Source organism: Varanus komodoensis, unplaced genomic scaffold (genome assembly GCF_004798865.1).
Source record: "Varanus komodoensis strain SLA01 unplaced genomic scaffold, ASM479886v1 scaffold2, whole genome shotgun sequence".
Taxonomy (NCBI): Eukaryota; Metazoa; Chordata; class Lepidosauria; order Squamata; family Varanidae; genus Varanus; species Varanus komodoensis.
In genome coordinates this window covers 45,535,238-45,551,996 of record NW_025335568.1, presented here as the reverse complement: position 1 = coordinate 45,551,996, position 16,759 = coordinate 45,535,238, and the positions used below count along the sequence as shown (strand labels likewise).

The following is a 16,759-nucleotide window of genomic DNA, read 5'->3' as shown; positions in this document are numbered from 1 at the left end:
CTCCCTGAAGGAGCAGGTTTGTAGTGGCGGGGGGGGGGGGGTCTCCTCAATCCATCTTTGTTATTTGAGCCTCAGTAGCCTCAATGGTTCAGAATGTTACCAATTTTGCCTGGTAGTCCAGCTATAGCCCTAAATGGACAGGGACACCCTGGCTTCAGTAATGTATGCTCTGGTAATCTCCCAGTTAGATTACTGCAATGCATTCTACATGGGACTGCCCTTGGAGACTTCTTAGAAGTTGAAGATCATACCGATCGTGGCACTTGGGCTAATAACAGGGACTTGTAGGCCCAAACACACAAGTCCAGTTTTAAGTCAGATGGCTGAAGTCACATCTAACATTAAGACATGGTAGTATAGATCTGGGTCAGGGGGTTCACATGCATGATAAAGGGCAGAAGGATTTGAATGACTCCACAAGCACACTCCCTGAAACCCTGGTTCACTATACGCCTGAATGAGATCTATGTTGAAAACTATTTTCATTTTTTCAAATAACTGCATTTGACAATGTAATGAAGGTTCAGAAGCTGAACAGGAGCCAATGAATGTGATACATTTTCTGATCCTGTTCCCTAGACTTAGTTTACTTGACAGTAAACACCAGGCATAGTTAGTTGTGACATACTTATGTCATAAAAAGTATTTCTAAATCTTACAGTTTATCATCATGAGACCATTTTGCCTTGATCTTAATTCCACAGATCTTAGAATTAAGTGATTATGTAAGGGGTTAAGCTTTCATTAACAGCACAGAGCTTTATGTATTTATACATTTCACAACAGCAAGGAAAAGCATAATCCAATCTTGTGCCCTAAGGCAAATTCACCTGCCCCACATATTACTATGCAAGTTTTCTTGAGCTAACATAACAAGTTAAAAAAGGATGCTATAGAAATATTTTTTTCTCAATGTAATTATACACCTTGTAAATTCTGAAAGCATCAGACATAACAGCAAACCATGATTTACCATTACAGATATGTGCCAGCAGACACCTCTGAGAAACCTCCACCTGTTTCCTCTTCTCATCAACTCAACTTGCTTTCTTGAGAAAGTTTCATTTCTGATTGGCAACCAATCATAGTTTCATATTTAGTCTGAACCATTGCCTGGAAACTTGCTTTATTACAACCAGAATGAAAAGACAAGCTATAGATTGTAGGAATATACCTTTCTAATGTATGTTTGACCCATACTAAGAAAGGGATAAACACACTAGCTCAAGATTCTTGCTTGTCCATGCTGAAAACTGCAAACTATCACCAACATCTTATAGTCTACCATCAAGTTCAACACAAGCAAAAGCAGACTCTGCAGCACAAAGGACATATAGTGGTACCTTGGCTCACAAGCTTAATCCATTCCAGGACTCTGGTCGTGACCCAAATTGGTCATGAGCCAAGTTAAATTTGATCACGCATGCCTTCCCTGCACGAAAGCAACTGGGATCATGGCCATCTCCCCACTCGGGGGGGAGGCAGATGGCTGCGATCTTGATTTCCACCCAAAGTGGTGTTCACGACCCAAGTCAAAATTTTTCAGAAATTTTTAGTTTGTGACCCGATTTGTTCATGAACCAAGGCATTCATGAGCCAAGGTACCACTGTATTAATACAAGTAGAAGATACTAAATAGCAGTTTTTGACTATCAAGGTATTATTATTGTGCAATGAGCAGAAGAGTTAAAATGTATCTTATTCCCACTAAAGGGCTCTGCTCTAAAAGTACAGACACTTGCCTAGGTGGTGGTGGGGGAAAAATAAGACCTGCAACGTTCTTTGTTCTCTTAAGCCTTAGCAGCTAATGGTACATTTCCTCAGGGAAATCTGTCCTTTTGTCCTTTCAAAGTATGACTACATAAAATATCTACCCTTTGGTGACCACAGATTCAGCAAGCTTGATTTCTTAAATTCCAAGAGCTAGTATAATAACAGCCAGAAGTAGTGACATGGGTACTTAAATTGAGGAAACAGCCATTCAGTTCTATACTTTGCTTGGAAGTCTTGCTGGTCTGTGCTATCTGGTTCTGGTTCTTTGGATTAACTATGTACATGGTCAAGACTGTAACACAAAGAACAGTCACAGTCTTCTCTTTCTGCTAAAAACACCAGCACCAATGTGTTGCCAAGGTGTCCAGACAGTTCACCGAATAGTTTTATCTGGAAAGTTGCTGGATGTATAGTATAATAGCAGATAATAGAAACAAAGAAGTATTGCAGTGAGAAAGACTGGAGAGGGAGGTATGTGTATGACAGCTGCCACTATTGCTACCCTTTGGTAATAACAGGGTCATGATGAAGCACTAAGAGCTTATCTGATCCAACACTTGTTCACTTGGTGACCACTAGCTGCCTCTGGAAAACCCACAAATAAAACATGAATGCAACATGACCCTTCATGTCCTGTTACTTAGCACCTGATATAGAAAGACATACTGCCTTTAAAACTGAAGGTAGCATACAACCTTCATTATTACTACCCACTGACAGTGTTATCTTCCATGAAATGATATTCCTACAGAAAATGGTCCTACAGCAAGGAACTTGGAAAGATTCTGGAGAGTACAAACTTTAAAAAATCTCTCTGCTAATGATCATCAATTGATACACATACATGGGTTACTATATGTGACAAAGGTGGCTTAATAAAGGTACTAAGTATGTGTACTAATTTATTTTTTAATTATTTATTTTTGCATTTAATACTTAAGAGCTGACGTTCTAGGGGTGGTTCAGAACAATTTCAAGCAATTTAAAAACATCATATATAACATAAAATACAGTATACAACTATGGTTAAAACTACTGTATAAACAGAAGTAAAAAATCAGAATGAGGCATGCAGCAGTAAAAAAATTAAAATACAATACAGGATTTAGAACAAATGAAACTAAAATTCCTGGAAAAATAATTTACCTAGCACTGAAAGAAGAACCTGTAGATGCCAGTTCTCTGGCAAATTATTTCCACAGCAGGACTATCACAACTGAAAAGGACGTTTTAGTAGTCACCCACCTATTTCCCTTGCCAGGGGTTCTAGCAGATATGCACAGGAGGAGACAATCCTTCAGGCAACCTGGACCAAATTTAGTGGTCTGAATGTTAATACAAGCATTCTGAATCAGGCCCAGATATGGAATAACAGCCAGTACAGATGAGAAAGTACTAGCCCAACATGACCGTGCTAGGCAGTCCCTGTTAGCATCTTGTTTGGAAAATGTGAGATAAATCATACCAAAATAATTGTGGTATAGTTGAATACATTCTTGACTTGAGTTGCATGATGACATGGACTGGAAATATGTGTGGACCTGAGGTATATCAGTTTGGAAGTTCTAACATTTAGCATCTGGATTAGTCTTCCACAAAACATAATTCTTAAGTAAGATTAGGGATGAATCTGACCGAACACACTTGAGAGCCCATTATCGGGCCTATGCTGTGGCGGTGAGGGCGGCGAAAAAGAATTTCTTTTCCGTTTCCATTGCCTCCTCAAAATGCCATCCGGCGGAGCTTTTTCGAGTGGTGCAAGGCCTGGTTTGTCCAGGTCCTAAGAAAGATCTGGTTCCTCCCTCGAAGGCCTGCTGCGACGACTTTGCCAAGCATTTCAGGGAGAAAATCGTTCAGATTCGTCACGAGCTAGACTCTACTAGTGACTCAGAGGTTTCTCGGGAGACACCAATGCTGCCGTCTGGTCCAAAATTAATGGATGAATTTCAGTTATTGCGGCCTGATGATGTGGACAAGGTGCTTGGACAAGTACGTCCCACCACTTGCCTATTCGACCCTTGCCCATCTTGGTTAATAAATAATTTCAAGCACGGGATTGGGATCTGGATCTTGGAAGTGGTTAACGCCTCTCTGAGGGAGGGTCAGGTGCCTGCCCCTTTTAAAGGAGGCGGTAGTCCGACCAGTCCTGAAGAAGGCGTCACTGGATCCAGAGATGGCCACTAATTATAGACCAGTGGCCAACCTCCCGTTTCCGGGCAAGGTGTTGGAGCGGGTGGTGGCGGGACAACTCCAAGCTCTCTTGGATGAAACGGATTATCTGGACCCATTTCAGTCCGGCTTCAGACCCGGGTACGGTACTGAATCTGCCTTGGTCGCCCTGTACAATGACTTGTGCAGGGAGAAGGACAGGGGGAGTGCGTCCCTGTTGGTTCTTCTGGACCTCTCAGCGGCTTTCGATACCATCGACCATGGTATCCTTCTGGATAGGCTGACGGGATTGGGGGTCAGAGGCACTGCTTTGCAGTGGTTCCGCTACTACCTCAATAACCGATTCCAGAAGGTGGTGCTGGGGGACTATGGCTCTGCGCTATGGCAGCTATGCTATGGAGTACCGCAGGGGTCCATTTTGTCCCCTTTGCTGTTTAACATCTACATGAAACCGCTGGGAGAGGTTGTCAGGAGGTGTGGGCTGCGGAATCATCAGTACACTGATGATACCCAGCTCTACCTCTCGTTTTCCACCAATCCAGGTGAGGCAGTGGCTGTGCTGAACTGGTGCCTGGCCGAGGTAATGGGCTGGATGAGGGCCAATAAACTGAAGCTCAATCCAGACAAGACGGAGGTCCTGTTGGTTGGCGGATCGGGCTTTGGAGAGGGTGAATTGAACCTTGTCCTGAATGGGGTTGCACTCCCTCTTAGGGACAAGGTCCACAGCTTGGGAGTGCTCCTCGACCCAGAGCTTTCATTGGAAGCTCAGGTGACAGCAGTGGCGAGAAGCGCTTTCCTTCAGCTTCGAATGATCCATCAGCTGCGCCCCTACCTGGAGTACGACTGCCTGGCGACAGTGACACACGCTTTGGTGACTTCCCGACTTGACTTCTGTAACGCGCTTTATGTGGGGCTACCCTTGAAGACGGTCTGGATACTTCAACTGGTTCAAAATAGAGCTGCCAGGTTGCTGACGGGGACTGGGCATTATGTTCACATGACTCCAGTCCTCCGTCAGCTTCACTGGCTTTCCACTGAAGTCCGGGCCCAATTCAAGGTGTTGATGATGACCTATAAAGCCCTAAACGGCTTGGGTCCTGGCTACCTGAAGGAGCGCTTACGTCCATATACGCCCGCCCGCCCCCTGAGATCTGCAGGAGAGGCCCTTCTCCGGGAACCCTCTGTGAAGGAAATTAGGAGGGTAGGTACTTGGAGGAGGGCTTTCTCAGCGGTGGCGCCCAATCTATGGAATGCGCTCCTCAGAGAGGTCCGCCTGGTACCATCGTTATTTGTTTTTTGGTGCCAGGCGAAGACCTTTTTATTCAAACGACAGTTTAATTGCTAATATTATTTGCTTAATTCTTCAGCCAGGGCGACTTATTTTATAATGTTAATGTGTTTTATATTTCTAGTGTTTTATATTTTAACTGATCTTTTGTAAGCCGCCCCGAGGCTTCGGCGAATGGGGCAGCATAGAAATTTTTAAATAAATAAATAAATAAATAAATAAAATAATAAAGGTCACAGAATATTGTTGCTACAGTCTATTTAAAAATTAATACTCACTTGTTGCAGAGGTTCATCGATTATATAGGCACCAGTTAGCCTTCTATCAATCTTAATAGGCTTGCTTTCCTGTTTCATTTCTTCTATGCACTTCAGTGGGAGAAATTGGACTTGATTAGTTCACAGGTTTACTTCACAGTATAATTCACAGAAAATAAAATTCTGATCCACATTTATGCTTAAATGGTTCAGTGAAAAATATACCAGTTATAGCTATCTTACACACAGGGGGCTTTTCATGTTTTTCTCCTGCTTTATCAAACAAACATATTTTTTGATATGACTAAGGGATGGGGGTCACTATTACATTCAGAAGTAATCTAAATCCCACTAGAGAAAGCTAACTCTTAACTAATAATGCATAACTGAAGTAAATTTACATAGAAATAGGCAACAATTTTTAATCTATCTTTTGAATGAAGATCAAATAAACAAGATTCAAAACTAAGAACTCCATCAGAAATAGTTCCATGTTGCTTGCGCTTTGTCTTTGCAGTTATGGACAACTTACAGAAAACACTGCAGGTTTCTATCAACTACTTAAAACACAACATTTGCTTCCAGGTTAAGATTATAAAGACCCAAATAACTTAAACTGAAGGAGCAGAACCTAAAAGTGAAAGGTTTGAGGTAGTGCTCCTGCCATAATTGATAACAAGGACACACTTTGAGGCTAATTTTCAGAATACATACTTAAAATACTATATCAGAAATAAAGTCCAAATGTATTTAGACATTTCATGTATTGTTCCATTCCAAGTGTTTATACCTGTCCATACAAGTTTTGCATCTTGCTTACCTTAGTAATTCCAAATGGTGTTGGAGGAAGAAAGGAGTGTTCACATTGTTCGAGGTACTTTTCTGAATTGGTTTTTCCAAACAAGAGTGTTACCACAAAGCCCCTAGAAGAATGAAAATATATTGTAACTTTTAAAGGCTGAGACATATTCTTGACTTGCAATATGATCCTATTCACAAAACAATTACTGCTTAGCTAGTACTACTTGCTGAAGAATGTAGGAAGGAGCTGGACTTTTTTTTTACTCCAAACATACATAAGATTGTGCAGTACTATTACTCTAAATAAGAGCTAAAAGCTAGAACAGGATATCATTGTCATCTTTTTATCTTTTTATATTCAAAGCTAAATGCATAGTTTTGCTATACTCAAAGAACCCTTTTAAACAAGCACATTTTGCTTCTTAGGGTGTTTAGAATTATTTGTCCATTGTGAGTAGAAAAACTATAGACTGTTAATTCCGTTTAATATACAAACCAAAATTTAACACAATAATAATGCAAAGAGAGAGGTAGAGTAACAATATTGATAACATGAAATCTATTGTAGAGGGATAGATAAAACTACAAGTCAGAAGTTATTTATGTGGGGTTTCCATACAGATGTAAGCAGAGGTCTCTAATGTGGCATTTGCAGGGACCTCTACCAGCATCTGTAAAGCACTGTATTTCTTGCTCCCTTCAAAAATGGGCTGTTATTTAAAAAAAGAAACAGATTATCCTTCCTGTTCCTGAACCTGCTCCTGATCAGCTTTTTGCTAGACAGGAAGGGATGAATTTCTTTCAGCCCCACCGAGTTTCCTCTACAAACAGGCCTTTTCTCTTTTTCTCTTCTCCCAGTGTATAACTTTACTACTTCTTTCCTTACTATCCTAGTAAGTATAACTTTACTACTTCTTTCCTTACTATCTCTTTCTCTCCTCTATACCCATTTGAATTGCTATTTCCCCTTGAATCCCAGTCCCTAGCTTTGCTACTTCTCTGCCTCCTAGCATCAATTCTTTGGCTTGTTCCCACACTCTACCCATTTCTTTACCTTGCTATTTTTCACTCCTGTCTATCCTCTAGCTTAACTCTATTCCCTATCTCTTATTTCCTTCTTCTTCCCAGCTGTTAGGCTATCTCTCTCATTCCTTTATCTCAATATTTCTTCTTCTGCCCATACTGCCTCAATATGCTCCTAAAGAGTGCTAGAAACTATTTAGAGCAGATGAAATTAATTCTTCAGGAGGTGAGAAAATATGCCCTATCTCCTTTCCTGGCCAATAAAGTTAGCAGAATAGAAGAGGATATCACCCCTTGCTCCACACACACAGTGGCAGGATTATTCTCTTACATATAAATCTATTGGGTTAATTTATGGTCTACATGTTTTACAGTTCCTTTATTATTAAATGTCCTTATCCAAACTCTGAAGTTCAAGCCTCAACACAGACAAGTTCAATTAAATATTTTAAATGTAATGGATAACAATGCTCCATCAATAATACCCAAATACAATGAATTCATTTTTTTAAAAATGACAAGAACGAACAAAATGAGCAAAAGGAATTAATAATATTACCAAGCAGATACAGTGATTGCAGGGGGAATCTTAATACTTAGCAGTCTTTGCATAGACCAAAATGCTAGGCACCTATTTAATATGCTCTGCTGAATACTATCTCTTCCTGTTGAGGTTTTTTTCCTTTTTAAGCCCTCCCCAAATTAGTTCAAATGCAGCACTTTGTTACTAATGTTAATGCCTTCTTTATGTAGATCAAACATACAATTGATATACTTACCCACCCACAAAGCAGAGGATATAAAATGCAAAATAAAATATAGCAAATGGTCCAAATGTTACTAGAAAAAGCACAACACCAAGGCTTCCCCATCCCCATATGGAAAGACTTGCCTGAAAAAAAGCAAGACACAAAAACAAATAATGTTTATATTTTGTATCAGAAAACAACAAAAACATTTGTCAAATGTTCTATTACATTTTTGGAATTTAACAGACACAATTTAATTCCTTCTAAATGGCTCCTATGTATAGAACCCACAGAGAATGGATTTAGACTATTATTTTAACTACATTTAACAGCCTCACAAAAACCAAACACAGGTACTCTGGGAAGAAATTGTATCATCTGGTGGCTTCCTCCCATTTCCTAAATCCTGCTTTTTTGTTATGATTAAAGTGGGTCAGGTACAACAGATAAGGAGCATTTTGTTTCCTGACCCACTCTAACATACTCTTTAGAACATTCCCAAACAAATATGTGATTTGAAAATTAAATTTCACTTACTGCCAATCAATATTTTATGAACAAAATGCAAAACATTCCTGTTAAAGCACTTTTATTTTAATAACTACAATATTTAAATACCATTTCTAAAAAAAGTCCAGAAACAATATAGTAGTACAAGAAATACAAATAAGAGTGATAATAGTCTTACAAAAGTAGTTTTGAGATTAGTTTAAAGATATTTTACTTGAGGATTACTCTCCTTTCTTATAGGTTCTTCTTTTATGAGAACTATCCTCCATTTCTTTTCAAAGTTAATGTCTGCAGCTCTGAATCTCTGTAATCAAAAACTAGAGCCAGCACGTGCACTCTGGTCAGAAGTGCGCTTACCTACTATTTGTCATTTCATTGGGGTTACCAGAAACCTAAATAATAACTGTTAACTTTAAAACAGAGAGAAAGGGAAAGTCCAATGGAAAAGGTAGAAAGGAATAAGCATATTATCCCATAGGAAGCTTCTGTGATTTCCCTAAACATAGCCATGAAACTCAACAGCATTTGACAGTGTTACATCTTTATCAAGCCTGAGTTCCAAATCAGTAAGCCTTAAAAAGATAAATGGCCAAAGCATTACATGGCCATATGAAAACAGTCATCAAGATGTTTTCAAGTCATCAAGATTGCTTTCATTATTGAAAGCAATAATGAAAATCTCATCAAGGTAACTATGCAAGTCCATCATTATAACTATCATTTTTTCCTACATTTTGGCTTATTACATTATAGCTATTCTTTAGCAAAAACACTTTATCCTTTGGTTGGCCCCCTGGTTTTCTCATCTCATCATTCCCCTCGGAGTTTTGATTTTTATTGGATGCCAAGCCTCCTGCCATACAGAGAAAATCCCACCACTATAATGTTCCTTCCTTGTCATTTTTAAAGTGTTTATCTGGGGACTACCATTTTCTCATTGATTCTGTTTACTGTACCACCATGGTACTAGATACTAGATACCGCGTAAATTTGTTCCATAGAATCGATCTGAAGTATTCTTTGCAGCTCCTTTTTTTTCATCCTGAAGCCCCAACAGTATAATTAGACTGCACTCATGTCCAGCTTGTGGATTCCCATGAACAGCTGGTTGGTCACTGTAAACAAAATGCTGGACTAGGTGGACACTTATTCTGAACCAATATAGCTCTATGTTCTTATGGCCATTTTCTTCATACCCTGCCTGTGGACTTCCCAGAGGAATCTGGCTGACCATTGTGGGAAACAAGGTGAACCATTCAGTCTGATCTGTCAAGAGTTCCTCTTAATCTTGCAAAATACTCTTGGAAATTTCTCTACCCAAGGTATTTATCGTGCACTCATAATCCCTTCACTCAGATAAATTTATGGAGCCTTTCACAACATCATCCTCATCCAGTGGTTGTCCCACACTTCGTAGTTGCTTCTCCTACTTTTTCTTTACATGAAGAAATAACCTTTATTTTTGCTTTGAACTTGGCACCAAACTTTGAGCACAATGGTATGTTTCGCTATCCCTTGAGAAGGGCCATGTTGGGATTGTCATGCTGGGAGTGATAAGGTGGTAGGAGTGATGCTTGGTACCACCTTGATTTGCACTTTGTGCCTTGCGCTATTCTTTTCTTCCACTGTTGCTCCATGTGCTTGCAACAGGTTGAGACTATCCTTTGATTTTTCTCTCCTCCTTGTTTCTTTCTGCATGGCTGATTCCACTAAAATGGGGGGGGGGGGGGGCTTTGCAGCAACAGAAAATCCTTAATCTGGACATTTGGGGTGAAAGAAGCAGTGAAAGAGACAGTTGGAGGAAGGATGCAAGAACATTCAAGGGGTTTTGGCAACTGGAAAATCCTTCAGTTTCTGTCTGGCCTCCCTGCTAACACCTTATGCCTGCCCCACTCTGATTTGCAGATGGCTCTTCTTCTCACTCTGAAAAAATGTTTGTGGTCAGTTTAAGCTTTCTGAACTGCTTCCTTTGTCCTTTCCCTAAAGAAACAACTAGCTCAATGGCATGTTCACTCTGAAGTAAATCAAATCATCTTTGATGGCCCTACAAATCAATCACATTGACTTCAGTGGAACTAAATTGTAGAGGAAGTCTGCAAGAAAGAGGGCCGCATTCGTTTGCTTTTGGGTAGAAGAAAAGTTTGCAACAGCAAATAATACAAGCCAAATATCCATCCCCAATGTCCACCATAAAGGTGCATCTGGATAGGAACTTGTAGCTCAGCAACTTCCAATATAGAAAACTTTCCAAAATTTCTTAGATAATATCTACAGTATATCACAGAAGTGAGTACACCCCTCACATTTTGTAAATATTTTATTATATCTTTTCATGTGACAACCCTGAAAAAATGACACTTTGGTACATGGAGTGGAATGAAGGGTGTTTCAAAGGCGTATTGCACTGTAATGGCAACCATCCATAACAAAGCCATGGCTGCTGAGTTTTTCAGAAAGAAGGAGTACAAAAGGAAGGGGCATCACAACTGTGATTTCCCTGCCAGTGTAAAGGTATGTTGTGCTTTCATAATGATGCATTTGGGAAATTCCTCCCACACCTGAAACGTCTTGTGCTTTGTGGGGTTATGTTGCAGATGGGAAAAAACAAGTGTGGAAAGCCCCATTAAGGAAGGGGAAATGCAACACAGTGGGATACTGTTGGAATAAAACTCTAATGCAAAGAAACCTTAAATAAATATCTGTGGCTAACTAAAGCCATTAAGGATTAACATATTTTACAAAGGAGATATGACTAGCTGGTAGTCCCAAATCTGTTCAATCCAGCCAGATTACTCCACTACAAAATAAAATGCAAGGCACAGAAGTTCTGCAGCCATTTTTTAAAAGATGTGCAGAAAAAGCTTAGTCCTGACAGCACCTTGAAGAAAATATATTACTATGAAATGCAAAATTTAGGTATATTTCTCTTTAAAATTAAGTTAGTGTCCAGTAAAGAAAGAGTTTTAAACTGACCAAACAATGAAAACAGTCTAAAACTATAGCACCACGAAGATACCTTTACTCTTAACCAATTTTGGTTACAAAAGATAATGGACACCACAGAAAGGAAAATAGCCAGAAAGCAAAATTGGCTTCAGCTATACATGTTTTGTTTTTAGTTTTTTTTTTCACCCAGAAATTCAAGTTTTCCCTAATTTATACACACACATACACATGTACTTCAAATAAAAAGGGTATAAAGATATACTATATAATTCCGTGCAAGTCTTGCAACTGAAATTACTATTTCATAGTAGTAAGAATTTCTTTCTCTTTCTTTCAGATAAAAAGCTTTGTCTTACTTGAGCACTGTACTCTCTATTATTATTGTTGCCTTGTTCTTTAATTAACCAATTATGAAAAAATTGACTGCTGTATATGAGATCTTCTAAGATGTTGTTTGCTTCTTAAATAGATTCATAGTCCATTGATACACTGTTTATACTCATTAAATACTATATATTTCATTGTTTAAAGAGTCAAATTATAATATATTTTATTAAGGACTCAAATGACTTTGGATTTTAATGTCCATATTGTGTATGTTCTAAAGGGAAAAATATTTATTTTTGGAGTGGAAATCTGAAAATACATTAAACCAGGGAGAAGGTGGTTTCTATAAGGATATTTATTTCTTGTGTGGGGGGAGATCTCAGCTTTTTAAAAAACTAAATATAAAGTGCTAAGAAGCCACTTGTCCTATCAAATTAAACCACATGCTGTTTTTAGCAAAAGCATTGAGAAATTCCCTTTTTCATAAAAGAAAAACTAATTCTGTTAAAAACACTTTTTACATTAGAGCAGTTTTCTAGAATCTTGTGAATGTTGTTATCACAAGCTTACTCAGCCTGCAAATACCACAGGACAGATAGTGAATTTTTAAAGGTAAATCACAAGGTGAATCTCACACTGTGTTAAAATTAGGGCTGATAAACTTTCCATGAAACAGAATAATTTCAAGTTTGATTAATAAGCATCAACACTGGTTGAATGCTCAGAAAAGACTAGAACAAGGAAATGTTAGGCAAGATCCCTTTGGATGGCTCAAGATGTATACAGGAAGTATTTCCACTTGCAATTTTGGGCAGTAGATTGAAGTAAGCTAAGAACTGCAGAACAAGCCAGTAAGGACTAAAATCAATGCAGAACTGGAGAGGAAACCAGAAGCAAAGACCAAAGAATAACTAAAGTTACAGGAACACATTAGAATTTTGAAAAACTGTTGCTCAAATAAGACTCAGCGGGAATGCTACAGCCTATTCCTTCTTGCTAAAATAAATGGAATGATTAACCTGGGTCAGCAGATCTCTGTGAAGCTGGCACCTGCAGTTCAGTGGTTCATCACAGCTTATGACATTCACACAACCAATAAAGCAAAGAAATGCCATTCAAAATGAAAGGAAATGTCAGGTCAAGGTTACAATAGAGACCTGTCAGACTTTAAAGGCAACGAGAAACCATACGGTAGAAGGCCAGTTAGGTAGGCAAATGAAATCAGTGAAGAGATGGACAAAGGCCAACAAAAAAGGGCACATTGGCTACAAGTGCAAGGCCAAGTGGCACCAAATGCCCCTACCAATAGTAAACCAAACCCAGTATCTTCAAGTTACCAAGTACTCCTGGACCTCTTGAAACAGCTGGCCAAAGATCCCACTGGGGACTCTTCTGTTGGCCTTCTTTGTAGCTCTCTTGTATCCTTCAAGGAGCAAAGTTTAGGCTACAGGCTTTACTCAGCAACCTAATTACTCAGACCCAGGTATAGTACTGAATCTGCCTTGGTCGCCCTGTATGACGACCTGTGCAGGAAGAGTGCATCCCTGTTGGTCCTCCTTGACCTCTCACCTGCTTTTGATACCATCGAACATGGTATCCTTCTGGATAGGCTAGCGGGATTGGGGGTCGGAGGCACTGCTTTGCAGTGGTTCCGCTCCTATCTCAATGGCCGATTCCAGAAGGTGGTGCTGGGGGACTATGGCTCTGCACCATGGCAGCTATGCCATGGAGTACCACAGGGATCCATTTTGTCCCCTTTGCTGTTTAACATCTACATGAAACCGCTGGGAGAGGTCATCAGGAGGTGTGGGCTGCGGAATCATCAGTACGCTGATGATACCCAGCTCTACCTCTCATTTTCCACCAATCCAGGTGAGGCAGTGGCTGTGCTGAACCAGTGCCTGGCCAAGGTAATGGGCTGGATGAGGGCCAATAAACTGAAGCTCAAACCAGACAAGATAGAGGTCTTGGTAGGCAGCTCAGGCTTCGGGGAAGGAGACCTTGATCTTGTCCTGAATGGGGTTGCACTCCCTCTAAAGGACAAGGTCCGCAGCTTGGGAGTGCTCCTTGATCCAGAGCTTTTGCTGGAAGCTCAAGTTACAGTGGCGGCGAGGAGCACTTTCTTTCAGCTTTGGCTGATTCACCAGCTGCGTCCATACCTGGAGAACAACTGCCTGGCAACAATGACACACACATTGGTAACTTCCTGACTAGACTTCTGTAACGCGCTCTACATGGGGCTGCCCTTGAAGACGGTCCGGATACTTCAATTGGTGCAAAACAGAGCTGTCAGGTTGCTGACGGGGACTGGGCGTTGTGCTCACATAACTCCAGTTCTCCGTCAGCTTCATTGGCTCCCCATTGAAGTCCAGGCCCAATTCAAGGTGTTATCACCTATAAAGCCCTTAATGGCTTGGGTCCTGGTTACCTAAAGGAGTGCTTATGTCCATACATGTCCTCCCACTCCTTGAGATTGGTGGCAGAGGCCCTTCTCCGGGAGCCCTCCATGAAGGACATTAGGAGGGTGAGTACTTGGAGGAGGGCTTTCTCTGCGGTGGTGCCCAACCTATGGAATGCACTCCCCAGAGAGGTCCGCCTGGCGCCATCGTTATTTGCTTTTCAGCACCAGGCCAATACCTTTTTATTTAAACGTCATTTTAATTGTTGATTTTATTTATTGATTTTAACAACTTTGACCAGGATGTCTCCAACTGTATTTTATTGTATTCCTGATATTTATTTATTTGTAAGCTGCCCCGAGGCTTAGGCGAACGATGCGGCATATAAGTCTGCTAAATAATGAATGAATGAATGAATGAATGTTAAATCAGCACTGGCATTACCAGTAGCATGGCACTGACCCTTGTGAGTATCTCCTCTTTCACTCTGAAAGCACAGTGTCTGCATTTTGGTGAAAACATGGTAAAAGATTCAGGCAAAAAGTACAGAATAGAAGGAAATAGGGTAGATTTTTTTTAAAAGGATTTAAAATAATATATTTTCAAATTTAAATTGGCTTTTTATTTAAAGTCATTTTTAAATAAAATGCTTTTTGAGGAAAAATCTATCTAATGGTTTCTATTTAAGATACATTATAGTCCACAGGTTATCCATCATGAAATAAGGATTAGTTTTTAATTATGTAGCATGAGGCTATATATTCATGCATGGGTAAATGAATTCCATTAATCCATTCACAACACCATGCTCTTCCAGAGGTTTCTGCAAGATTATTGAGCAATTTTTTATCTAGAAGATATTATCACAGTTGCTTCATTTTATGGTTCTCAAAACTGAGAATATGAATCTGCAGAGATCACACACCATTTCTTCACAGCAAAAAAAGGTTATAAAATAAACATACAGAGTTGAGCAAAAGACCTTAATTCATTGTTTTTTTTTCTAAATCTGTGTATACAGAATCAATCCTTTACTGCTTAAGTGCTAAGTTTCAAAAAATTCAATAAATAGAAGACTGTTGGGAGTAGAATAGATCTGCACAAGAAGCTAAGTATGAGGAGGAAGGGGCAAACAGTAAAAATGAAGGTGAAACCTTTTGAGCAGAATACTGCACAAGTCTTTGTAAAACATTTTGAGCAGAATACTGAGCAAGTCTTTTTGTGAGGTTTATCATATTCTTTTCCAAGAGGAGAAAACCTATAATTGCTGCAGGTTGTAAATAAGACCCAGTTTGGGAATATTTTAATGAAGTTTCTCTAACTACAGGTAAGACAGGCATTTGTGCAAATTATGGATAAAACCATGATTTAAATACAGTCTTACTGACTAGTGATTTAAATCATGATTTACGCTGGAAAGTAGTTTAAAGTGATAATTCAGTAGCAAATGACAAATAAACAGAAAAGTCTAGCTAGCAGAGTTCAGTGTTAAGGTGTCTACTTCATTGTTTGGAGACCTGCAGGCTCCATGGGGTGCTTGCATCCATGGGGCAGTTCTGCTGGTGCATGCATCAGGTTTTGTCATTTTCAGGGCAAACCTACATTCTAGCACATGCACCAGAGAAAATACAGTGGTAAAACTCCTCTGATGCCTGTGTTAAGCTCTCCTATTTCCTGTGAAAGTTACTCTTAGTATCCAGAAAGAAAGACCCTAAACTTCATTTCCCAATGTCTATGTTTTTGGTGCCTGTCTGCCACCCATCACCATCTGACTGGAAATTCCAGAAGAATCTCATTCTCCTGATGACTAATAATCTTTCTTTCCCAGCTCTGAGATGGATTCTAGAATATATCTCATAATTTAGGCACCTATGCAGTTTACTGTTCCACAGATGTGCTAAGTAGAGGAGCTTGGACTTAAGACATCAATCTTAAGGCATCTGCACTGCAACAACAGACCTGTCCTTAAGCTCTTACCAAGCTTCAGCAGGAATTCACAACTTATTGTAGAAAAGAGATTTCTTTCTCTTGAATCTGGGTACAATGGAGTCAGTATGGTCTGACTGGCAACTCAGAACCAGGGAAAGGATTGGCTGCTTGTCAGATGGACAAGAAAATCCATTGTTTACTAGGGCAATGGAACCATTCTGGGGAGAGTGTCCATGAAGGAAACCACAGCCTTGAATTTAGAAGAGCTGAATAGGCCTTTTTGGAAGACTTTCACTCAAAGAGTTTCTTTAAGTCAGAGCAACATGATGGCACATAGCAGCAGCATTTATCTAGGAAGTACAGTTTTTTATTTTGAACCTACTGGATCTTGACAACTTGTCATTCTTTTTTAGAAAAATTGTAGCCATCTTCTGAGTTTGAGAGGTACTGTCCTACACAGCAGTGATCAACATTACATTTTTGAGCATTCTTACTATTTATTTTAGCTCCATCTGTGCTTTTCAGATACCAGTTTATCAAAGTCCCAAACTAAGGACATATGACCTAAAATAAGTACAGAGGAAGTGG

General features: G+C 39.6%; 1 protein-coding gene across 8 annotated transcripts in view; it reads right to left on the bottom strand.

Moving 5' to 3' along the window:
- The window catches only part of SNX13 (sorting nexin 13), an 89,455-nt gene that overhangs the window by 53,971 nt on the left and 18,725 nt on the right, over positions 1-16,759 (bottom strand). For 7 of the 8 annotated variants that reach the window (XR_006414616.1, XR_006414617.1, XM_044429361.1 and 4 more), the window contains exons 2-4: positions 8,091-8,203; positions 6,308-6,410; positions 5,509-5,598 (exon numbers count right to left, since the gene is read on the bottom strand). Coding sequence is in view for 6 of the 8 variants with exons in the window: in XM_044429361.1 (XP_044285296.1) it covers positions 5,509-5,598; positions 6,308-6,410; positions 8,091-8,203 (306 nt within the window). In the remaining 2 variants the exon portion in view is untranslated. The remainder of the gene's footprint in view (positions 1-5,508; positions 5,599-6,307; positions 6,411-8,090; positions 8,204-16,759) is intronic. The other variant, XM_044429366.1, reaches the window with a different exon arrangement.